The sequence below is a fragment of the Sylvia atricapilla genome, chromosome 8 (assembly GCF_009819655.1).
Source record: "Sylvia atricapilla isolate bSylAtr1 chromosome 8, bSylAtr1.pri, whole genome shotgun sequence".
Classification (NCBI taxonomy): Eukaryota; Metazoa; Chordata; class Aves; order Passeriformes; family Sylviidae; genus Sylvia; species Sylvia atricapilla.
In genome coordinates this window covers 33,587,479-33,612,283 of record NC_089147.1, presented here as the reverse complement: position 1 = coordinate 33,612,283, position 24,805 = coordinate 33,587,479, and the positions used below count along the sequence as shown (strand labels likewise).

Below are 24,805 nucleotides of genomic sequence, written 5' to 3'. Positions count from 1 at the left end.
TTTGAGTTTTGTTGCTGCTTATTTCCAGCACCCATTTGTTGGCGTATTTGTTTGTGGTTAGCAGTCTAGCTTGCAGAATTCTCTGCAGAAGAGATTTTCACCACACATTTGAGATGCACATGCTTTCCCTTCACACCCTTTAAGCAAATGTGATTTCTTCCTCCTCAATTTCCAGAAGAATCCACTTGTTTTGACTATTCTCCTTCAATGCCCTCCAGTGTTGTGTCTTCCCACCCTGTCACCGTTTCAGTGATAAGACTGCACAGAGTCACATTGTCCCTTCACTTGCCCCATGTCCCCTGGCATCTCTGGCCGCCGTCTCCTACTATGCAGCTGGACCATGTTCTCTGCCTGTATTTCATCTAAAACCACTTCAGAGACATCCCAATTCCAGCACCTGAGCTCCTCCCTGAGCAGCACAAAGAAGCCATCCATGGCATCAAGCTGTGTTAGGCAAATGTCTGGAGCACTGGAGCACAGGACCTGTAACCTGTGAATACTCTACAGTGTATTAAGAGCAGGGTATCTCCTCCCACCACAAGAAGTTTGCTGTTTTCTTGCTCTTGCTTCTGGCACTACAATTGCTATGTATTTTTACTGAAGACACTCATATGGAAACACTTTCACAACTATTTATTTTGGCCAAAGTTGTATCTTAGTAAGACAGAGGAAACCGAATTCCAAGGACTCTAAAGAAACATTTAGCCAAGCTAGTCCATTTATTGAGCCTCTGTCAACTAAGTTTTGATTAACAAGGGAAAAGAACAAGCAACATACAAAATAAATAGTGAAAACAAGTTCCCTTCACATTGATAAAGTTTTCTAGAGACAAACATTAGAAGAGATAAAATGCGTTCTAGTTGGAAGAATGTGCCTCAGGTCTATTAGAAAGAAATTCTTAAGAGAAGAAGATTGTCTTAAAAGAAACTATTTTCAAACTATTTTCAGTGTATACAGCACTACATTGAAAACCTGAATCATACACCAAAGAAAAAGCTGTGAGGGAGAAAAGGTTTATATTTACATATAGGACACACAGTACAAAGCATTAGCTGGACTTAGACTTTACATTTAGAGTTTATACCATTAGTGAGGGTGAGCTATGGAGCAGGAGAGCTCTGAGCTTTTCACAAGGTTACACTAGAGCAGGCTCTAGGTGGATGTCCCTGCAGACACCTTCCTTCTATCAAGTATGGAAGCTGTGCCACAGCCCTGGATTTGACAGTTAACTGTTCTGATGGTGCCCACTGCCTTCAAGATAAGTATTTATACAAATGAAGACAGCTTTGCTCTTAGCCTCTCCATGCTTGCTGGAAGAAGATTCACCATCTCCTTACTGAGTTCTAGTTCAGTTTCAATGGCAGGAGCAGCATCTGGATACTTCTCACAATAGTCTACCACAAATATGTAATATTCCAATGATGTCTGCATATTTTCCAGCTGCTTTTTTCTATCTGAAGTAATAATCTTACCATATAGTCGTGCAATATGAAATTTAGCCACCAGTGCAGGGCGAAGAACATCTTCCTCGAGTTTTACAGGAAACACCTTATCAGGGCTCCTCAAAGAATCCAAGAAGAGCTCATAATATTTGATTGCGAACTGCGCCAGAGAATTAATTTTTTTTATTGTGTGTGAGTCTAGTTTCTCTAACCTGTTACCAATAGCTACCTTTAAATCCATCATCTCATAATAGATGTCAGCTAGTTCACACTGAAGCTGCCTACAGATCAACAGGTAGTACTGGGGGTTCAGGTCTGCATAGATTGGCTCCAGCATGTCTATTCTACGCTTATGCATTTTGCAGCGCCTCTCATAGTCTTCTTCAAAGAAAGCAAGTACCTTAAACAAAGCACTGTGATCCTGAACGATTTCAGTATGGTCAGTAACATAACCATCAACCTGAAAGAACTCTTTTGCTTCCTGAACATAGTTCTGACCAAACAGGAAGATTTCTCTGGCTTCTTGAAAATCTAAAGGATATAGACTGCTCACTTTCTCCTCCATGGCTAAGACAGAGTCACATATATCACTTGTCCCAAAAAGGACAGCCTTTTTCCAGCCCCTCTCTTTTTCATCCTCTTCTTTTCTCCTTAGAGCTTTAAGTTCCAATTGCCTGTCTGGATCCAGCTCTCCTATGTTATCCTGAAATGAGAAAGCGCACTCATTAAAAATGAATCCGGCTTATAAAAGAGGGACTTACACTGAATCATTTTGGGTCACCTTTGAAATATAAACTAGTGAGCAACAAGACAAAAGAGAAATCGTTGATATATGAGGCCTTATATTAACTCAAGAACCATGTAAATTACATTATCAATTCTGAAAAGACATAAAATTAAGGCGGTTTAGTCTCCCTATGCTGTGTGACAAAATAGCCAAAGGAATAAATGTTAAGCCCAAAGGCTCTGCTTCACAAAGTGCTTCAGCAAATGCTAGTTTAAACATCTGAAGAAATACTTGAATGAATTAAGTGAACTGAATCAAATCTGAATTAATCAAATGCTTGAATGAATGAGAACATCAGCACAGAAAATTGTTGCATATTAATACAATACAATGTTCTTATTAGCAGTTAAATAAGAAGGCATCTGTCAAATCAAGCTGCAAAAAAATGCAGCGGAGAGGAGGAACGTTTGTGAAGTTGCTGTAATAGCCATGCACTGATCACTCTACAGAGTTGATCCCCAATCTGTACTTACTCTTCAGTGCTGCATTTAAGTTAAAGCATACCATGAAACACTTGCTACACTGCAAGCATTTGTTTTGCTCACTGGGCAATTGCTTACTCCTTGTTACCAACTGCAAATTGATTTTTCTTGTGAACATCAAAGCAGAATTAGCTTGCTGTTAGATAATGGCAGCTACAGAACAGATTTTTTTTGTTACCTCAAGCAGTTTTCGAGCACTTTGCAGAAGATTCAGACAATATTTAATCCAACACCTTGCAATTTCAGCTTTCCTCTCTCGAAGGTCCTGTGGTTCCGGTTCTCTTTCATCTGCTTAATGGACATAAACACATAAAAACTTTAAGAGAAGTCCAACACTCCAGCAAGACCCTCAAACGTTACATGCAAAGAATATACTTCCATTTAATTTTCCTCATAGTTAGACAGAAACACGTTCTCCATGTTAGTTTATGTCACAGTTCTGTAAACTGTCATTTCTGGTAGAAACCCGTAAAGATTAACATGGACTTGTAATGTATGAATTCTGAAAACAAATAGATTATAAAGTTTCTTTAAAAAGACCTTTCATCTTCAAGGTGTTTTAGTGGAAAAGGTTTCCAGATCTCTTTGTAGTAAGAGAAAGAAATCAGGATAATTCATATTCTGAGATTCAGCTGTCTGACCAGTAGCTGTTTCTAAAGATGATGTGGGTATTCGTACTGGAATGGGCCCCAGACTTGCTACCATAAAAGGGAACAAAATAGGGGAAACTGCCTTTGGTTAAGCTACCTGGTAAAAACATAAAATTTATAACTTCTGTATTTTTCTCGCTGAAGTCTCCCCACTACCATAAACAGCAGCACTGCTGTCTCAAGGTAACATTTTCATAAATCAAACAGATTTCAACAAAAACTCATTTCCTAGTCTCTGTGGCAGTGAGTTAGCTGGACAATGAGAGTACATTTCTACAGGACAGCAACACTTCTGTTCACCAAATAAAAAGCCAACTTCAGACTCAGACCCACTGCACTCATTATCTGTCATTACAGCAAATCAATTTCTTATTAAGAAATTAAGAATTGTTGCTAATCTAAGAAAAAGCACATTTATTAATTATGTCTATGGTCATCTATATTCCAATTAACATGATAAAATGAATGTGGTTGAGAATGGCTAATGCTGACGTATACAGGTTTTTCTGTAAGACAGAACCTTCTGCAAGTCCACAGCCCAGCTCTCTGTCCCATGAGAAGGAAGGGAAGGTAGAATAAGCAATTCACCAAAACAAATAGGATTATCACTACTCCAGTGTGGTATAGGAAGAAGTCAAGATAGTTGACTCATACTCGCTCCCTCTCCACAAATTAAAGCTCTATAAAATGGAAGCTTCCACTTGCCCAATACAGACATAAAAGAGTGTGCTGTAGATAAGCAAAGACTAGGCCTAAAACAGAGCACTGACACTACCATGGAACCACTGGTTCTTCAAACTAGGGTCAGTTCTCTAAAAGTTTCTTCTACTGCTGTTCCCACTTGGACTGCCAAGTTGTTTCTTTACATCAATGCCCAAACAACAAGGAGGGCAGCTACAACTCCAAAAACAGCCAGTAATGATGCTGCAGCATCTAACAACAAAAGACAATACAAGTACCTTCTGGATTTGGGGTTTTAAAAGCTACGGTTTTGCTCCCTCTTTTAAAGCTATTCCCAGGAAGCATCTGGTTTGGTTCACTGAATGACTGCCCTCTGATTACTGAGGCAAACTGGATTTTTAACATATGTACAAAGCCAGATGGATGAACAGAGACATTGCCACTGTTGAAGTGGATATTGTTTTAAATTTTTACTCTGGTATGCTTTCTGAAACACCAGAAACAAGCACTTGACTTTTTCTCACAGGGTCTACACACAGCTAATCTTGAGCTATAGTAGCAAGTCGCTTTTTAGAAACGTGCAACTTCATTAAAAAATATTATAGAAAATTAACACTGGATTAAGTTTTGTACATGTTGTTAAACTTTAGTTTTAAACATTAACATATAATGGTGCTTAATTCACAATAATTTTATTCAAACTTTTTTATTAACTTACTATCTTCAGCAGATGGCACCTGTCCAGCTTGGCTAAAGATGACACTGGCTGCTGCAAGACAATGTCGAGCCTCCATGAAGCATTCCTGAGAGAAATAGAGCAGCATTTAGCATTGGTGTGAGCAGCTCAAGCACTGCTGTCACTGGGCCAACCCCTCACCTCAGAGAGTGAGCATAAATGACCACAAGGGAAATGACAGAACTGACAGGCTCTGGAGCATATTCCCCAGGCACTGGAAGAAAACCCAGTTTTTCCATACATATCACTGAATATTTTCTAGTTGTTTTTTCTGTACCACAGCCACAACACCAAGCCTTTCCTTTAATATTGGGTATGCACACTGGACGTTCTGACTGTTCTGCTACTCTGGCTGCCCTGAGGTGAAGGAAGTGATGCCTTGTGGCAAACAGTATCACAGGGTGTTGATGGGAACAAGCTGGACATACAAGTCAACACTGAGGTTTTACCCATATTTGGCAGTGCACTGTTAAATAATTACTGCTATCAATGCATCAAAAATATACGGAAATTAGGAGTTACTATTGAAATTAGCATTAGCTGGCTTAGGTAAGGCAAGAATCTTTTTAAGCATCAGAAAAGAGCATCTAAATAGCCTGGAATGCAGGAATTCCTAAATAAAGCTGAAGCACTTCCTAACAGTAGATTGTTCAGAGTCAACACGTGGCAAACAGCTACCAACTCACATATTCACTTTAATGTTCACATAGGTTCAAACAACTCTTGAGCACATGATAAGGTACAAAGGACAATAATTCATAGTAAACAATAAGCCATACCTTGGCCCTCAGATGCTTTTTGTTTTCAACAACATAAGAACGAATTTTAAATTAAATTATTATAACTCCAAAGTTTTCTTAGGAACATGACATCACATCATTGCTAACATTTCATTAACTATAGAGCTTTCTTTCCTCATGTCTATACCACTGTTCACCTTCCCCACTGCCATCGCAACACCACAGGAAAGCCACCGTGTCCTCTTCAGAAAAAAAAACTGACCGATGCTTCATGTCAGAAGACAACTTGTGGTTTTATAGGTGCACGTTTTCAATTCATCTTGGAGCCCTGTCTCAAAGAGCTGTTTAAACAACTGTTTTAGTTGACAGTTACATTAATGGTACAACTACAGCAGAAAAGCATTGGATATATTGTATTACTTTGGAGAGATAGTACTGTGACAAGGTGGCAGCATTGCGTGCCCATTCCACTGGGTAGTAGCCACAGTACTCGAGCTGTCGTTTCAGAGTAGTATGGCAATACTGAGCAGCCTCCTCAGTCATGCCCAGGTGCTGGTAGACTTGTGCCAGGTAATACAGAGTATGCGTGTAGGCTTTTTCAAATCTGGAAAAAAAAAACAACAGTCTCTTTAGATTTCCTTTCTTTTTCCTCCCTAAATACACCCTCATAACTTAAAAAAATAATGTAATAATAATGTAAGTATGCTGTTTAACACACACCTTTTGGATCTTTCTTGGTCTGTGAGTTTTTCTTCTTCTGCCATGAAATGTTCACTGGGATCCAGGGGAGGATTTCCATTCTGCAAGGGTACATGACACATTCAGCAAACTACATTTCTTTCTCTGTGGCACAGTGCTCCCTCTCCTGGCTGCACATATTTTACCATTTGCCAATCCCAAATGCAACAAAGCTTCGCATAAGCCATCTCAGTGCCACGTCTCAAGAGCAATTCCACAATACTCAGGAGATTTAGAGGATTAAAGTCATATCTCCACACAGAATGACAAGGTTCAGAGCTTGTAGGAGACTTTTACTTATGCACTTCAAAGCAATGCATGCTGCCTGCACTGAGATACTCAGCCAGGACTCCACTGGGCGTCTTTACTTTGTACAATAACATACTGGGGTTTGAGGCATCAATTTAATACCAAGCATGCCTTCAAGTGTGAAATATTCGTTTGCCCAGCTGCACTGATCGGTATCAAGAAAACATCCTGCAGGAAGTACTGCAGAGAACATGAAGTGCAGAGTGCTCAGCAGAGCTGCTGTGAAGACAAACTGCTGTAAAAGGACTCCCAGTATCCACAAGCTGGCAAGATCATTTACTCAGACAGAAAAAATGAGACAACACGCAATGCCTTTGGCAGATGAAGCTGCTAAACCTTCCTATCAGGTGTAACCTACATGCAAGTTATTAAATGTGGTAGTTCCCACAGTTAGAAGCACTTTTCTTTAAGCCACGAGCTCTGTGGTTTAAAGAATCCTTACATGGACAACTACACACCTTTTTGGCATTGCTGTACCCAAATCTGCCTTAAGAAAATTGTCAGTAATGTTACCAGACAGCTCACAGGCAACCCCAACAGACTAACATTGCTTATGGCAGAGCTTTATTAGCCTCTGCTTATCCTATTTCCTTTGCAATCGTGAATAACTTCAGGTGCCAATTCTAAAACACTTCAAATGAAACCATCTTTTAAAGAGAGCTTTTCTCCCATTACACAGTGCATCCTGGAGGGTGTCCAACATGTCTGCCAGCAACAAAGCCCAGGTTAGTATGCAGCTTGTCTAACCCCTTCCTAACTCCATTTCTTCCTTAGACCAAGAGAAAGTAAGTTCAGTTTCAATGAAATACTGTCCATGAGTTAATACAGACTTAGGAAGGAACAGGAACAACAGCAGAGAATACACTCACTTGACAGGGAAGAACACATACAGTGTTTGTACTGCTTCTCATTAAAAATCCCTGAACGGACTTGTTTACTCGCTTTTAGTAGGTGTTTTACTCATCTTAAAAACTGAACAAACACATCTGAAAGACATAGTGACAAATAAACTAAACCATGTTTAACCTACCAGAGGGATGCAGATTTTTGTATATGATCTTTTAATCTGTAGGTTTCTGTTTACACCTCGTAAGTTTTTAAGAGGTAAATTTATAACTCTTCCTCTTGTTTTCTTTAGATACAAACGTTCTAACAAGATTTGGAGTGTATTCTGGCAAGAGTAGAACTACTCCTGCGAAGAAAAGAACTGAAATGACACAGTAAGCAAAACTCTTGCCTCCTTCCTGTATCTACAAATCTATCTTTGATATCAACCCTTATACCTTTACTTATCCTCAGAAAGAGCTCTCCAACTCTCCTTCCTTCCTATGTGGACTTCATTATCCCAAGCTTCTCACCTTGGTTTTTCTTTAGGGGGAAAACCACCCTATCCAATTTGTAAGCTAATTAGACCCAGTCAGTAAATAACTAAATCCACCAGCTCAGGAAAACCTCTCCATCATCAGCAGTTTACCAAAGACTCCCAGACAGGAAGGCTTCCTGACAGGCAAAAAATGGGGAATGTTAAGAAAAGTATATTCACATATTTATGATTTGTGAAAGACAAATGTTGACATCATTGTATAAATCTGTAGTTTCTTCTAAAAGAAAGGCTTAAAGCATAGTTATGTTTGACTGTATAATGCCTTAAACTGTAAGTAGCAAATAATGCTGGGGGGAAAATTGTGGCAAACAATCATCATGTATGTGTAACCCTAGTCAGGTGGCAATGCCCCAGAAGAAATATTCAGTGACCACTACTAACAGTAATTTAAAGTTTCAGAAAAATCTACAGTGCAAATGTAAAGAACCTGGAAGCACCTTAATCCACTATACCATAGTACCAGTTTAATTTCATAATCACTGGAGCAAGTGCCAGAAGCTTTTGGAAGTCATGTGACTGGAGCTGGAGCTGGGTATAAATATCAAAGTTGGACATCAGGAATTAATTACAGAGTTTGCAGAGAGATGCATGATCTCTGGTTAGCCCAACTGATCCAGGGAGCAGGAAGTAAGCTGTCAAGCTTTTCAGCACAAATAGGGCTTTCTTCTTAACCCATTACCTCTGATATCACTGTAGGCCAGCACGGCTGCAAAGGTGGAAAGAGGGCAGTAACCAGCCAATAAAGACTTGCCCATTCTAAAAATCTCCACAGGTATCACCAGTAGTCTATGCCAACTACATGGTAAGACCTGAACTGAACCTGTAATTTCGTGAGACTAAGGTCTGTCCAACATATTCAGCTGTCCTGAGATACAGCTACTGCTTCTTGAAGGCCACAAATGTTTTTAGTTCACTCCAGAACTGTTCCTGAGGCAAGTCAGTGTATGAACAGCTTTGCGAAGAGCTTAAAAACAGCACAAGGGAGTCTTTGTAGGATACACAGCAGAATCCACAGCTCAAAAGGTTGTTTAATATGCATGAGAGGGTTAGCTGTCCGTGAGATTGTCCTCTTGGATATGGAACTAAACTACTTGTCCCTGCAAAACACTGCACAGTCAGAGCAAGCCATGCAAATATTAGCTTTGTTTCCTTTTCCCACTGAAAGCAATGGACATTTTTATTGAATCTCCAAGATAAGATTTAGCAATAGTCCTCATTAAACCCCAAATTCTACCAGGCATCAACTTTGGATTATTAAAGGGGCGGGGGAAAATGGGCTACTGAAATACATGAATCAATATGATTCCAAGAGAAGCCCTTTACTGTTTACATAAAGCTGCATTTACAGTTTCTAGCACTACTGTTCACACGTACAGGAGTCTCTCCACTGACTAAGTCATTTGTTCATCAGACAGGCACACATCCTTCAGGGCACCTAATTGGTCAAGTGTCCATTGCCACAGTGTGTTTTTTATCTGAGTTTTGCATTTCTTGTAGACACTTTCCCAGGCTCTTGCTCATTATTTTTAGACCTGTTGTTGTTCCTGTAGCCTTGACAAATCCTTGAGAATTCTGAAAAACAAGACTGCAGGTGTCTTATCTACAAACAGTTTGGCTGGTACAGGAACGGCCTAAGTTGTTTGGATACATTGCTACACAAAGGGCTTTCAAAAGGCACCATTATTTTCGAGCAGAATTATTTTCTATTTTTTAATTAGCAAGTAATGCCCTAATTTGCCTTGTCCTATACTGCAGTACAACTCGTATCCCTTACCAAAAGTATCACAGCAGGCAGTATAAAGCACAGAAACTCAAAATTCCATTGCATGTTTATTTCAAAGATTAGTTAACCTTCAAGTGGCACATGATAGCAAAACCTGCCATAATATTAACACAGTACCTCTTTCACGTATTGATTATACAAGAATTCTGCAGATTCCAAGTACATCTGTGCCATTTCAATTTCATCCCTTTGAGACCACAGGATCCCCAGATTGTTCTAAAGGTAAAAGGAGAAAAAAAAAAAAAAGTCACAGTCCATTTACATTACACATTTTTTCCAAACAATTGATCAGTCTGCATCCTTATATACATGTGTGTTCTAATAAAATGGATTTCAAAAAAACAGAAATCATGCCCAGACATTTCACTGTGTGTTGCTCAAAAGAGAAGGGGCTTTCACACAACAAATTTCACATAAAAAATTCACCTCACAGTCCTTCCCTGTTTACTCTGCTAGATAAGGACTAGTGTGTTCAAATAATGATTTTTTTCCACAGAATATGTTCTGCATTCAATTCATGCAGCTTTTACATCACATACAAATATCTTAAAAAGAGACAAGAAATCAGAAATTTGTTAACATTACTCCATAGAAAAATTAAGGAAAAAAAAAAAAAAGCTAGGAATGAATTCTGGTATATTTTCAACAATGGAAAGAGATGAAAAGCACCTCTGAAACCCAAATTATAGACTACTGCCTTCAAATTAAAGTTAAATCAATGTACATAGCAACTTACTCCATCTCTGAACCCTACTTTGAAAAAAAGTGCCTCTAATTTTATTAATAAGATGAAGGTGTTAATCTATATCTGATACACTAATTTAAATCCTAGGCAGTGCTGATACAAAACTCGAGGGCTAAAAGAAAACCCCCAAACCCTTCAAAATAATTAGAATGTGTGTATGCCAGTCCCTTTCAGTTCCATTTTACTGTTTTTATAAGAAAGCACATCACATGTTGTTTATGAACTGAAACACTTTGCCAAAGGCCAAGCAGTGGAACGGATGAGAGTTTATTAGACAGAGACTGGGAAACACAATCTTATGTAAAAGCTCAGAAATCAGAAGTGGGGCTAAAGAAAGAGGCCCAGCAGGAAAAAGGAATGATTCTTCCTACAAAAGAGCCGTCAGTGCCATGGCAACACATTCCAGACATCCCAGAAGGCGAAGTACCTTCTGCCATTGATGACAATCATTGCTTTTCAATCAGAACTAGTTTAAATTAAGTCCTCAAGCCTGTTACAACCCTTGGGACCCAGGGCTGAGGGTTCACTTCCCAGCACTGTGTTCAGCTTCACACCTTAGGACGGTGCTAGGGAGCACCAGACCCATCACTGTTGGACCACAGCACTTCATATGCATAACAAACTTCATCCTGCTGCTTCCTGAAGGCCCCGAAATAGCGAAGTCCATGCGGACTCTGGGCTAATAGAGAAAAGAGCTGCTTTCCAGAACACCAATTCAGAAGGGCAGGGGAATCTCTGGTCCTGAGCCACAAGAGCCACATCTCCCCAGGAACATGTGGGAAGATGTTACTTATTTCAGCTGGAGCAATCTCCTTACCTTACAAAGGGTAACAGATTTGTAGCAGTGTATCAAAACCCTCACACTGAAGGACAAGGAGCAGATGTAACCTCACTGTTCCAGACAACTCAGCTGATTCAACCAGTGTTAAGACAAGTCATCCTTGCACTCGCACCTTTCCACATCAACCCACAATTCCTTGACAGTTTGATGAGGAAGCACTATGGAGCCCTCTCCAACTAGGGCAACCATTTTTGACAGAGATATCTAAATAACTGCTCTATTTCATGTAGGGTCTAGAGTCAGATACCTAACTATACACCAGCTACCACGACAGAGCAATCAGGTAAAGGCTCTTCTGTAAATCTTCATGCAGCAAGAACTTATTTTGATAACACTGCACCCTTCTGCAGAATAAAGAGAATATATTATTACTTCAAACACCAACAAAACTGTATTTACCCATCTGGGACAAAACATAACAGCTTAAAATACAACAGGCAATGCTGAAAAGCAAACTATAATTTCAGGATAAAGCATCAATAAAATACATCTCCCACCGTCAGTTTGACAACCAATGAGTTAAGGAATAGCAAATAAATTCTGGACATAGTAAGGTCTTTTTCTAATTTATTCCTGTACAGCTCTTACGAGTTTTGTCTCAGTGTGTCCAGAAGAGCATATTACTTTTTCAACACCCAGTTTCAATGAGAACATATTTTAGATGCTTTGCATGCCCAGAAGCCTCAACAGGAGGCTCAAAGGCAGAAAAGCACCCCTCCAACAGCCACCACCTGGGAATGATTCCTTCCAGCAAGAAGCGAACGCCAGAGCTGCTGCATTTATTATGGTTAAACGAGCAGCACTCGTCAGGACACGGCGGCGCCTCGGATCTCCTCGCAGCCGAGAGACCACCCGGCACAAGGCTCCGCCGGAGCCCCCTGCCCCACGGACCCCCCCGCGGCCTCCCCAGCCCACCTGGGCCTGTATGTAGAGGGACACGCAGTCCGGGGAGAGGCGGTGCGGCTCCAGGAGCTGCGTGCAGCGCTGCAGGTGCTCCTCGCCGGCCGACAGCTCCTCGGTGTCGGTGTGGTTGACGCCCAGCTCGTACTCGAGCACGGCCCGCCGCACGGCCACCACCGCCTCGCCGTCCTCTTCGGCGGCGCTCAGCAGCTGCTTCACCTCCTGCAACAGCGCCCGGGCGCTGTACTTGGAGCGGTACGGCTCCGTCTCGGGGTCCTTGAGGGACTCCACGGACGAGAGAGTGCGAGCGGCGCGGAACTTCTCGCACACCGCGGGCCACCCTCCTCCCGCAGCCGCCGCCATCTTCCCGCGCGCCCGGCCCCGCCCCGCGCCGCCTGAGGAGCGCGCGCCCGGCCCCGCCCCGCCCGGCGTGCGCGTGCCCGGCCCCGCCCCTCAGGCGGCCCCGCAGCCTCGGCGGAGAGGCCACGGAGGAAGGGCGCTCGGGGGTGGCGGATGTCCGATTTTTCTGGAAAAAATTTATTTTAGAACCCGATTTTTTAACACTGCTGAAGAGGCAAGGCGTGGTCGTTGTCTGTGTTCGGAATAATTTTGTTCCCTCGCAGTGCTGAGTTTCCAGGCACACCCACTAGGTCACAGATGCCCTCAGAGGCAGCAGCTACTTTGCTGGCCGGAAAAAAGATCTCCCAAAACGCCCAGTCATTTCAGCAAACATGATTTTTCACTATCTTCAAAGACAGGCTGCTTTATCAAGGAATAAAGACAAAGAGGAGTGTCTAACAGGCTTTTACTGTCTCATAAAATTCAGCTCAGTCCCAGTATCTGTAGCGGAGGTTCATCGAGTGTTCTATTAAAGTCCTCGATTTCCACTCTTGAACCAGCTGTTTCTCTTGAGGTCTCCTTGCCTGCTGTTTCCAAACCTGGAGAACCCTCGTCCCGCCTCCTGGGGATATTCTTCCAGCTCAGGCAACTCATTTGCCACGGACAGCTGCCAGCGCCGTGTGTCTCTCCACTGCTCCTGAAACAAGAGCAATGGAACCAGACTTTATGTGCCTGCAGGGGTACCCGTAGCATCAGAGGCAATACTGGATACAAAGGCATTTCCAGACAAATCCCACCCCTGCCAAAACGGGCCATTAGATCCCCCTTGGGAGACACTCACAGTCCCGGGAAAAAGGATTAACATCACAAGGGACAATAGGGAACAAAGTCGACAGAAAACTGGTGAACTCTCAAATACACTGGAGAGGCCAAAACACTGACTAGCCAAAGACCATAGAATTTTGTTTAATGAAATCAGGTAATATCATGGGAATGGAAATGGTATTTTCTAGTGACTGTGCCATGTTCTTTCTGATCACTCTGTTGGCCTATACAAAATCCTTATTAAACCACAAATCTCCCAAACCACCCCATACTCAATCTTATATGGCAATTGCCAATTTTCATATCACGAGGTTTTACAGCCAGCTTCAGCTGCACAAACATACCTGTATATTACTCAGTTCATCAACAGGGATATCAAAGCACACGCCCTAAAAAACAAACAAAAAAGGCACAAATTTACAATTAAAGAATGAAAGCCTCAATAACCAATCCCACTACCTATATATTAATGATGCTTTTTTTTTTAGGAAGCAATTCCTGCAGTATCATCCACGAGTCATGTCACTAATAAGCCTTTTAAAGCACTCAACTAATATCAATACCTTTCTCTTTTTTTCGATAGCATATGCATGAACAGCATACTCATGATAGGTTACCATTTCCTGAGAAATGAGACTGAGTAGGGACAGTGCAGTACCAACATTCTGTACCAGTACTTCAGAACTCCAGCCTCAAACCCTGCACAAACTGGCTACATGTGAACGTGCACAAAGCCCCAGATCCCTTCATTCCCAAGGCTGGCCCATCTTACCATCTTCCCCTTGAGGAAACGCATTGCAGACACGTGGTTATCGACTTCCTCTCCGAGCTGCTCCTTCAGCCCCCGCCAGGCATAGCCCATGCTATGCATCTCTACTGAACACTTCAACACCATGGTCACAAAGCCCTACAGGAAACAGAAAAAAAATGTTTAACAAGGCTAAACTTGGTCAAACCTACTGCTAGAAAAGAGATAAAAAACCCCAAACTGATACAAGAACCACAGTTCAATCACACAGTATGTCCAGTACTGTGTTACCACACAGTGACCTGGGCCACATTCTCCCTAAACGCATTAGAAGAGGGAAGTGCTGCACTTTTCCTCAGTCAAGATCTCTCTGAGATCAGGCAATCACATGCTGTACTTGCAATATAACAAATGTAGAAGATTCCTGGCAAGGAGGAACTACACTAGCATGAACCAACCTATCTGCTTGTAAAATGTCATTAGTTAAACTCTCATAGAGCATCAAAGTCTTCTGTCACTTCAATCTCTGGAGAAATTCTTCCAATTTTCATCATAAGAAAATTTACTGATTTCAAGTTTCTCCTGGGAAGAGCTGATTCCAGCTAAGGAACAAACAACACAGCAGGAGCCTGAGGGTAACAGCTGCTCAGAAACCCAGCTGAAAAAGCCTGGGAAGTAGATTCCACATGCAGTCTGGACACAAGGAATTTGTGCATTCATCCTTGTTACCATGGGTGCATCATTACTTACAGCTGTTGAATTCAGCAGGGAGCGCTGCTGGATGTGAGCTGCCCCAGAAATGTGTGCCAGGGCTGCAGCCAGGGCAGCCACTGCCCCCTTCTCCTCTATCAACTCTTCAGCTGACTTTCTGAAGTAGTCTACTGCAGAGGGAGGAACAGCCTCCAGCAACCTACACAGTTACAAGATGGTTTAAAGAGATAAGAAAAGGCCATCGTGAAGTGCAGCCATGTTCAAGACATACCCTAAACCAGTTATTTCTAAAAAAGGTAGGGAGGAAAAAAGGACAGGAAACTAAGAACAGCTACTTCTGTAGTGTTATTTCTGGTACGGCAGCTCCCCCCCAACCATTCTTCAGTACACAGTGAACCCAACATCATGCCCCATCATCTGCTTTATACTGGTCAAATCCTTTCCAATTATAATAATCTGCTTCAAGGCAATTTCCACCACAGGGGCAGCAAATGTAAACAGAGCTGCATGGAATAAAAGCCACAACCCTCAGAAATAATATAAAGAAACACAAGCCAGTGCTAAAACACCCTCACAACTGCAGAGTAACTTCATTATACCAAGTATTGCTTTTTGCACACTGCTTCCAGTACCTCATCTGAGCAGACAAAATCAGTTTCCCCTCATAACAATTCCCTCTTCCGTCACTGATTTCTGATTTTAAAATCAAAGGTTAATTCTTTGCAAAAACTTAGAGAACATTATGTTCTATGAAAAGGTCTATGTTCACCACACAGAGATTTACTGATACCCATCTTACACGAAACAGCTGGCTTCTACAACACAGGCAAAGCCATCCTCACATACAGGCCTTATCCCTTAAAACTTTGCATTAAGCTCTTAGCATCTAGAGCAAACACATCTCCAAACCTTTTTTAAGAACAGGCAAATAAACTTACTTTTTGGCATCACTACTTGAAGCTTTAATTACATCCATAGCAGAGGGAACGCCTACACGCTTAAAGGTAATACCCTGAAATCAAGAAAACAAATTTCAAGTTATTTTCAGTAGTCTACAATTCAATGCTGTCTAAATCACATTACTGAGATCTCTACTTACTGTTTGCACAATCAACATACTCTTTATTAAGTCATTTATAAAGCTGAAATAAAGCTCTGAAGTTCCCAGCACTGCTAATCTGGAGCTACTCTGTACTTTACTCCATGCAGACTGTGATGCAAGGCATGGTCTGCCTCACGCATTCCCATCCCTGCCGGCCTGCTGACATCCACAGAGGACTGCCAGCCTCTGGGGAAAGCTCAGGCAATGCAAGAACAGGTTGATACAGAAGCATTTACAAACACCAAATATCAGCACTTTAGGCCTACTAGTGTATGGGACTGGACTCAACAACTCAGGACTACAAAGTTTAAGAGTGGCAGGGTCCTTTTAGAAGCTGATGAATTTCCTTAAGCAGAAGTCTGAGGTACAACTCACCGCTTTGTGCTCAACTTGTTTCAGAAGGTCTTCTTCTTTTCTCTGAAACAAACAAATGCAGATGCCGGTCCGGCCAGCTCGACCCGTGCGTCCCGAACGATGGATGTAGGAATCGACATCCTTCACAAATTCAGATCACCAGTATGAGAAAACCGTATGTTATTTAAACTGCTGACATCTCATATTAAACACAAGCTAAATTCAAATTCAAAAGCTTAAGGAGTGACACATTGTGTGTTTATACCTGAACTTGTAACTACACATAAACCACTCAGATTTGCATGTGCTCCCCCCCACCCAAAGTATGCTGCTCTGCTTAAACGAACACTGATGACAGACATTTTTTAAAATAAAAAGCTTCACTGGAGTTTCAAAAAATTAAAAAGGCAACAGAAATATTTTAAAATTTTTATGAAATTCAGCAACATTCAGAAAGAATTCAGAAAAGCTGCAAAATGCCAAAACCTATCTTATTAGTTTCCTGAGTAAACAAAACCCAAGACTTTAATCAAAACTCAAACTGTAAAACAATAACTACAAAATTTTACACATAGCAATTAAAAAAAAACCATCTAATTTGTGAATTGGAACAGAACATACTTCTGATAAAATAGAGAAGTAACCCACCATTCTGGCACAAAAAAAAAAGTTAATACAATTTTAATTTCCTCTAATAACTTACTCTTGGTGGTGAGCACTGTATAACAAGGTCGACCTCAGGAATATCCAAACCACGGGCAGCTACATTTGTTGCAATCAGCACTTCAAACACACCTTTTCTGAAGCCTTTTAATGTAATTTCTCTCTGTTTCTGTGGAATGTCACCATGCAAGGACTGGGCATCCTGTCAGTGCAACAAGCCATTAACATGACATTTAATGGGAGTCCAGGCTGCAGCATCTACAGATTAACTGCAAACCCCAAAACACTGTGCAGACCAACAGAAAATATTTACATAGCTGATACCAAAGGAATATAAACCATCCTACTTTCTTTGATCCTTCTGTGTGATTTACTGTGAAAACAGCATGGCCAACAGGAAGAAATTATTGCTGCAAGTTTCTAATGTGGATGGTATATAAGATTTCTCTAATACTAAGCAAAACATGTATTCCCACCACTGCTCACTCTCCATAAATCAGCATTTATTATCAAACAGGATTTTCTCTGAAAAATATGTAGCACTTCTCTTAACCATGAGAAAAAGGGTAGTAATTCAAGCAAACACAGAAGACCTGCTCAACAGATCACTGGCATTCCAAACCAACTCTTAGCAAACCTTCTAAGACATTTCATTCTAACATCTTAGTGGGATTTTCCTGCATGACTGTTCAAAGACCAAAGGCCATTAAGAGACAGGAATCCAAAAAGCACACCAATATAAGATGGCACATGTCCATTACACTAGCTCCCGTTTCTTACAATTATTACTATCTCCTGGTTATTCAGCATAGGCTGTGTATTTCCTACTGATCCGTGCCCTGCACTATTTAAAGGCAAAGGAATCAATTCATAATCTCTGTCAAGAGGATATTTTAACTTCAAAGTTCAATTCTCAGAAACAGTTTTCACAAGTCTTAAAACAACCCAGAGAAACTGTTTTCTCCACACAGTTGCAACTTCCTATTTATTTCAGGGCATTCAACCCCTGACTATCCCAACCACTGCTCTCTGATCAACCCCAGTACCTGTTTGATCGAAGCATTCATAGCCAACTCATTTGCTTCCTTTTTGGTCTCACAGAAGACAATGGTCCGCCCACGGCTGCCACTGTAGATCTGAATGATGTCCCCAAGAACTCCTGCTCTCTGACATGAGCGACACTGTATAGCCAAGTGCTGTTTGGGAAAGAAACAAGAAATCTAAGTTAAATCCAAACCATGCACAGGACTGACAAAATGAACAAAAAAAACTTCCAAATTTTTTTTAAGCTTGCAAATGACAGCCTCCACATGAAAAGCTTTGCTTACAAAATCTGTGTGTCAAGTATGTGGAAAGTCATTCCATATGCCCATTTTTAAAGTCAATGCATAAGCCATTTTGTCAAGGCCACTTGCTCTCAGGACCTGCACTGCCCTGAAGCAGAACAACTCACTTCCACAGTTGTGGCTGTCTTTTGAGTCTTCTTTCCAATCAGGTCAATCTGTTCATACTCATCTCTCATGTATTTTTTTGCTACATCATAAACCCATCGTGGACAAGTTGCAGAAAACAGCAGGGTCTGCGGGTTGTTCTCGGAGCCTGGAAGGAAAGGCCATTGACTTCAGACATCTCAACAGACCATGACACTTAAGAACTGACAAAAAAGCAAGAGTTGCTCTCACACTGACTGGTTTCTATGTGCACTAAATCTGCAGTAGATATGAAGAAACGCTGCCAGCAATCAGCTTTTCATGCCTTTCAAAGCCACAGTGATAGGTCTTGCTCTTAGTAAGTGTTGAGATTTCTATTTCCAGTAATTCAAGCCTTTTCAAAAATTCTTGCGTAAGTGAAATGCAGCAAGGAGCTTCACACATTAAAATAACCTCCTTCTGCTCCATACTTGGTACCTGACAACTTTGCTGAACACCCACTACATCATAAAAGAGCAAATACTCCCTAGCTGTCAGCTTTGTGTGATGACAAGTGTACAGACAGACCGTAATTCTAACCCTCTGCTCATCCCATCTCTCAGGATGAGGAACACTAAGGCTTAGGAAGTCAAGTTTCCTGCTTTTTTTCCCCTTTTTTGTTACTCCACTCCTTCCCGAGATGCCACTTCAGTCTTCTGTCACCTCTCTTTGAACCTTTTCCAATTCTACCTTGCCCTTTTCTAGCATCACACACAGAATTTAACTTGGAGGTGCACCAGTTGTTTTTAAAGTAGCGTAAGTGTGTTTTCTGCATTGTCCCCTATTCCTCTCCCAATGTCCGAGTTCACCTTTCTTATAGGACGATCCCAAGATTTCTTCCACTTGTTCAGCAAAGCCCATGTCTAACATATGATCCACTTCATCCAAAACAACGTGCTTCACGCTGGACAGTTCCAGCTTGCTATTCTGAATGTGGTCTTTGATACGGCCAGGAGTTCCCACTAGAATATCGATGCCACTTCTAAGGAGATCAACTGGAAGACAGAGAAACGAGGACAGTGTCAGACTGTTACAAGACAGCAAGATAAAAAGCTAGCAGTACACAGTAATATTTCTCATTTTAGACGCTAAAAAAGCTGCTGCACTTTAACCTCAGAATAAAGCACAACATCCAAAGGTAACAGACACAGAAGTTAACTGCAATCCTAGCTGCTCTGTCAGGAGTATCAGCCAAACCTCACTGAAGTTACAGAGAAATACACCAATTTTCAAGCAGCAATCAGCTGACGTTAGAAACCTTCAAAGCTTTACTACCTGGAAACACTTCAGTTTTCCAGCTAAAATTTGTCACAGCTACCTCTGGAGACACACAGAGCCACAGGCACATACATAGTTCTCCCCTTTCTGTGGACTGTCACCGAGTCCCGGTCTGTGTCCACTCAAAAACACAATAAAGAAGAAATTAACAGGGCACTTCACAGAACTACAACCATTCTTTTCCACAAAGATTTATTGGAACGAAAATAATTCAACCCAGCCTGTGTGCTTCCTTTGAAAGCCATGCCAGTTGAGCTCCTGACTGAGCTCAAAGTCTCAGGGAGGAAAAAGCCCATTTTTACCTATGGAGCGCATTTGGAGAAAGTCAGCTCCAATCCATTAGCAATTCCTTAGCAGTTACTTACGCTGCTCTTTATATGGAGTTCCTCCATAAAAACAAGCAATTGACAGTTTCTTTGTGAGATTCTTGAAGTCTTTGGCTACCTGAGTGGCCAGTTCCCTGGTTGGAACAAGAACCAGCACCTGAAGGAGAGAAAAACAGACAAAAATGCAGCTGTGTTTGGGACAAAGTATAGGAGAAAAGAGTTCACTTCGGGTCAAACAGCATGCACTCCCACCTTTATTCTACACTTGCTGCAGAGATGCCCACAGCTTCCCACCATCCCAGCAATATTAACATTCCTGCCATCTAGAGCCTGCACAAGGAGCTTCAGAGCCAGCAACAGGGAACAAGGGAAAGTGCTACACGGTAACAGAGACAAGAACAACTTTCTTATGTTAGAGCCAGATAAAAGACACTTCAGCAACATTACCAAGGGCAATGAAGGTGCAACTCAGCATTAAAGGGTAGGACAGTCACTAAATTTGGCATAGTAAGATTTTAAAAGATACACAGCATGATGCACTCCAGCCATATATCCCTTTTCTCCACCAACCTGCCTTCCTCCAGTATCTACCCTCCCCAACGTTTAAGAATGAATCAAAACCAAGAGCTGAATACATCTTTTCAATTCTTTCATCCAGTAAGATTTTAAGGTTTATACATAACCTTTACAGTCAATAAAACAAAAGGATAAAGCAGGCAATGAATCTGCAGACTATATACAGTTCTGCAGTCTAATGATAAATATATACACTGCAATGCATGGGAACAAGTATCTGATCACTGGCATCTGGTTACCATTCCATCTCTGGTAAACACCACTTGCATCTTTTAAGTATGCAGACATGAGAGGAGGAAAAAAAAACCAGAAGCCTTTAATTATCACCATGGAATTTACAGTGAAAAACAACCTCAGCAAACAGAGCCAAGTCCAGTTGACTTGAACATGACCTCAGAAGAGGCAGGGGACAGAACCCCAAAGCTGCATGCTACGTGCTCAAGAACAGCAGCCGGGAAGTTCCTTAGACACTGCCACAATGCCCTGACTGTTTGCCCAAACACAGTCACAGGGGACCCCAAACACAAAATGTCTCATTGCTGTGATGCTGCAAAACTCTGTCACACTCTGATCTGAGCAAAGTATTCGGTATTACAAATACTAGTAAAGGACAAAGAAGTCCCCAGGGAAAAACCTCAAAGCAACAGTAAATCACTTTAAAAATCTGTCATGCTCTTAAGGTTTTGATGTAGATCTTTATGTGTAAGTTACTTTTGGTGCACGGCCTCTTCTCCCATCCTGTGAGACACTCTGAAGTTTTTCAATCAGTGGAAGAGCAAAGGAAAGGGTTTTCCCAGTTCCTGTTCGTGCTTGAGCAATGACATCTTTGCCATCATATATGGGCTGGAAGGTCTTCACTTGCACAGGGAACAGGTATTTTACACCTCGAGCTGTAGGATAATTGAAAGAGGTTTCATTAAATGGTGAACTAACAACTAGAAGTCCTTATATATGTTGCCCAAATATGAAGGGCACACCACCTCAAATCATGTACACAACAGAAACTGCAACTTAGAAGAAAATTATGTGCATTTTATTCCTACTCTAAATCAAAAGATACTCCATCCACATGGTGAGTGTTGAGGATCCACAATGAAATACAGTCCTCTTTGTGAATGTACAGTTTAAGACAACAGGAGAGGAAAGAAAAAGACTCCACATATTTATTTCTGATACAGCTCAAGATTTTGTGGTAGCTGGATTTTGGAGGCAAGAAGGTGACGGAGTTTGTTTCAAAAACATTCTAAAACTTCCAAGAGATTTTGCACAGTGGAAGTGAAACAACCCATCTGAAAGAAACTTCAGAGCAAGGAAAACATAATGCAATAAGGAGAATTTTTTCCAACCAACAAGAATTGCACATCTACCCAACAAAGGGGACAAGAATCCTACAGCAATTACTTCCTCAACGAAGCTAATCACAAAGAGAAATGAAAATGCCCCAAACTATGAGAATGACCCTAGACAATCTGTACACACAAGGCAAAGTCTTCCTATATGAAACTCCATTAGGCTTGCTTAAGAAGCAATATTGTAAACAGCAGACACAGGAGCAGAAGCAAAGATATATTGAATTATGCTAATGAGAAATGTCTCTAGAATGTCAATCTAGGAATAACCACTCCATGAAGAATAATCCCATCTTAAGGCATCTGAAATTGAACAAACCAGAGAACTTTTTTCCACTAGCAGCAGCAGCTTCTCTGAATCCACAGTGATTGCTCATATCATTCTTAGCATGCAAATGTAACACAATTTAGGAGTATTTACCCTCGGGTTATGCAGGTGACAGAGCGTAATTCTACCAAACGTTTACAGAAATGTCTTTTAACATTTCTAACTAACCTGTGAGAAGTTTGATAGTGTTCTGTGACAGAGGAAAATTAGAGAAAGCGCCTTCTTTTGCTTCTTCTGTCAGCTCCTAATAGGACAAAAAACAAAACAGGAAAAAGACTTAGAAGCCCTCCAAGATGAGCATAGAACATACCCTACACAGTCACTCAATAAAAACTGTGCATTTGCTTTATAACCACAGTTCAACCAGCTACCTTCTTTCTATTCAATGAAAAAGAAGACCCTTTTGACATAGATGCTTGTACATACATGCTTGGCAAGTCAGGAAATGCAAACTATTTGTTAAAAACCTTAATTAAGAATCCACTGAAACCCACGAGAAAGCCGTTTTTCACAACAAAACATATCTGGTGTCACAATTCACTGTGCAAAGCATGATTTTCCCTCTAGAAGAAGACACCTACGTGGTACACCATGCAAAGAGCTTTGAACCTCAAACATGAGTAAATAGCTAAAACATAAAAGTTGGCATTTACTCCAGAGATCCAGTAGGTCGCATCATTAAACCTGAGGTACAAACAGCACTCTCTTGATTCACGTCCCCATCTTAGACACAAAACTACTCACAGAAAGGCCCCCTTGCACATTTGTGTGAGAACTGGGAATCAATGAGCGTAACTGTGGCTTTCCATTACAGAACACTTGGCCAACACTTCGTTCAAAGGTGCTGTCATCAGAGAAAGTGCCATCACAACGCAAAGCAAGGCACGTTTCTGGGACGGTGGCTGCCTATGCAGCAGGGAGAAACCTTTGCGCTGTGAGACACAAACAAGCTGGGACACGAAGAGCAGCACACAAGGAAACTGCTCCCCTAGCCAGTCAGCTTCCCCGCAGAACCCGCGGCACCAAACGCTTGGCATTTACCGGGAGGGGCAAAGCACGTGGAGAGCAGCTCCCACGTGTTGGTGCATGGGCTGCCCGGCCTCACTCCCGGCCCCAGCGCGGGCGGGAGCAAGCAGGATGCCCGGCAGCATGAGCGGCGGGATGCCCGGCAGCATGAGCGGCGGGATGCCCGGCAGCATGAGCGGCGGGATGCCCGGCATTCCCGATGCCCAGGACCAAGTGCCGCGCATCCAAAGCGGACAGCGGCAAAAGGCGCCTACGGCAGATGCCTCGTGCTCGCACACTGTCTCGCAGCTCAAGTCTCCACACAGCGCGCAACACGTGTTATTAGGCCCACTAATTACTAGCAGAATGTTAATCACCCAATACAAAGGCTCTGCTGACAGAGTATCCCTACCTCGGCGTCGCTGTCCTGCTCCCCGGCAGCCACACTCTGGGCAGCCGGAGATGTCACGCTGCCGCTCACAGCGGAGGAAGACTTCACCGCGCCATGGGACGCGCCGCTCTCTCCTACCAAACCATTGCTCTTCTCCTTGACTTTTTTCGTCTTCTTGGGCACAGGAGGCTCGAAGTCGCCGTCCACCAGCCCACCCTCCTCGGGCTGCCCCTGCTCGGCCTCAGCCTTACCGCGCCGCTTCGTCTTCACCTGCCGCTTCACCTTCTTCTCCGGCGTCTCCTCCTGCTGCGGGAAAGCCGCGGTCACACGGAGGGAAGCCCTTTCTCCCCCCTGCCCGCCCCCAGCCGGCTCGAAGCCCCCCAAGCCCGTACAAAATGGCCGCACCCGCGGCCGCACGTGGCGCTCCCACCTTGACCTTCCTCCGGCGGCCGCGGCGCAGAGCCTCGGCGGCGGCGGGCGCCTGGGGCTCGGCGGGGCTGCGCTCGGGCTCGGCGGTGGGCATGGCTGCGGGCCGCTCCCCGCCAAGGTGCGCGGCCGCCGCGTTACTCTCACTGCCGCGGCCGGTCTCGGCGCGGCGGCCCCAGGACAAGCGCCCCGCCCCGGCGCGCAGGAAGTGAGGCGGCCGAGCCGGCCCCCGGGGCAGCGGCGCCGCCGGCAGCAGCAGCAGCAGCGGGCCCGCCCCGGCGCCGCACAGCCAGCCCAGCCGCCGCCCGCCGCCGCTGGCCGGAGTCCCCGCAGCCCGCGCCGCGGGCAGCCCGAGCCGCGCCGCCCGGCCCAAGGCGGCCCCCATGCAGCCGCCGCGCCCCGACCGCCCCGGCCCGCCCCTTCCGCCGCACCGCCCCGGCCCTTCCCCGGCTCCTCCGCCGCCAGCTGCTCCCGCGCCGGCCTCTCCACGTGGCCCTCCCCTCGTGGGGCTCCCCTCGTTCCCCGGTGTGCAACAAGCCAAAAAGGACACACTCGACAGACACCTTGTTGATTTCAGAGCTGCGCAAGCCGGGGCGCTCGGGGGCGTTGCACAAGTGTGGCACCACCATCGGGCTTCCGCCGCCATCGTACATGGAAATTCAGAGTCAGGAAGGTGCCCAGCACAGCCCCTCTGTAA

The 24,805-nt window shown here is 43.2% G+C and overlaps 2 protein-coding genes across 3 annotated transcripts; both read right to left on the bottom strand.

Annotated features, from left to right (window-relative positions):
- Nucleotides 1–700: 700 nt before the first annotated feature.
- On the bottom strand, nucleotides 701–12,590 carry KIFBP (kinesin family binding protein). Of its 2 annotated transcripts, none has more exons than XM_066324338.1 (7): nucleotides 12,234–12,590; nucleotides 9,850–9,948; nucleotides 6,239–6,318; nucleotides 5,939–6,122; nucleotides 4,761–4,845; nucleotides 2,890–3,002; nucleotides 701–2,145 (listed from the first exon to the last, which is right to left on the bottom strand). In XM_066324338.1, exons 1-7 carry the CDS (start codon nucleotides 12,579–12,581, stop codon nucleotides 1,267–1,269), a joined length of 1,788 nt encoding a protein of 595 aa, XP_066180435.1. In that variant the 5' UTR covers nucleotides 12,582–12,590; the 3' UTR covers nucleotides 701–1,266. The 2 variants fall into 2 exon arrangements, with proteins under 2 accessions (XP_066180435.1, XP_066180436.1); XM_066324339.1 differs by lacking the exon at nucleotides 12,234–12,590 and adding an exon at nucleotides 12,050–12,112.
- Nucleotides 12,591–12,935: 345 nt separating this feature from the next.
- Nucleotides 12,936–24,493, bottom strand: LOC136364413 (nucleolar RNA helicase 2-like). Its single transcript, XM_066324337.1, has 15 exons — nucleotides 24,113–24,493; nucleotides 23,704–23,988; nucleotides 22,455–22,530; nucleotides 21,321–21,499; nucleotides 20,073–20,190; nucleotides 19,239–19,424; nucleotides 18,414–18,559; nucleotides 18,007–18,156; nucleotides 17,001–17,162; nucleotides 16,319–16,438; nucleotides 15,780–15,853; nucleotides 14,881–15,040; nucleotides 14,155–14,289; nucleotides 13,727–13,771; nucleotides 12,936–13,254 (listed from the first exon to the last, which is right to left on the bottom strand). The coding sequence occupies exons 1-15, from the start codon at nucleotides 24,491–24,493 to the stop codon at nucleotides 13,087–13,089; spliced, it is 2,385 nt and encodes a 794-aa protein (XP_066180434.1). The 3' UTR covers nucleotides 12,936–13,086.
- Between the last annotated feature and the right edge of the window lie 312 nt (nucleotides 24,494–24,805).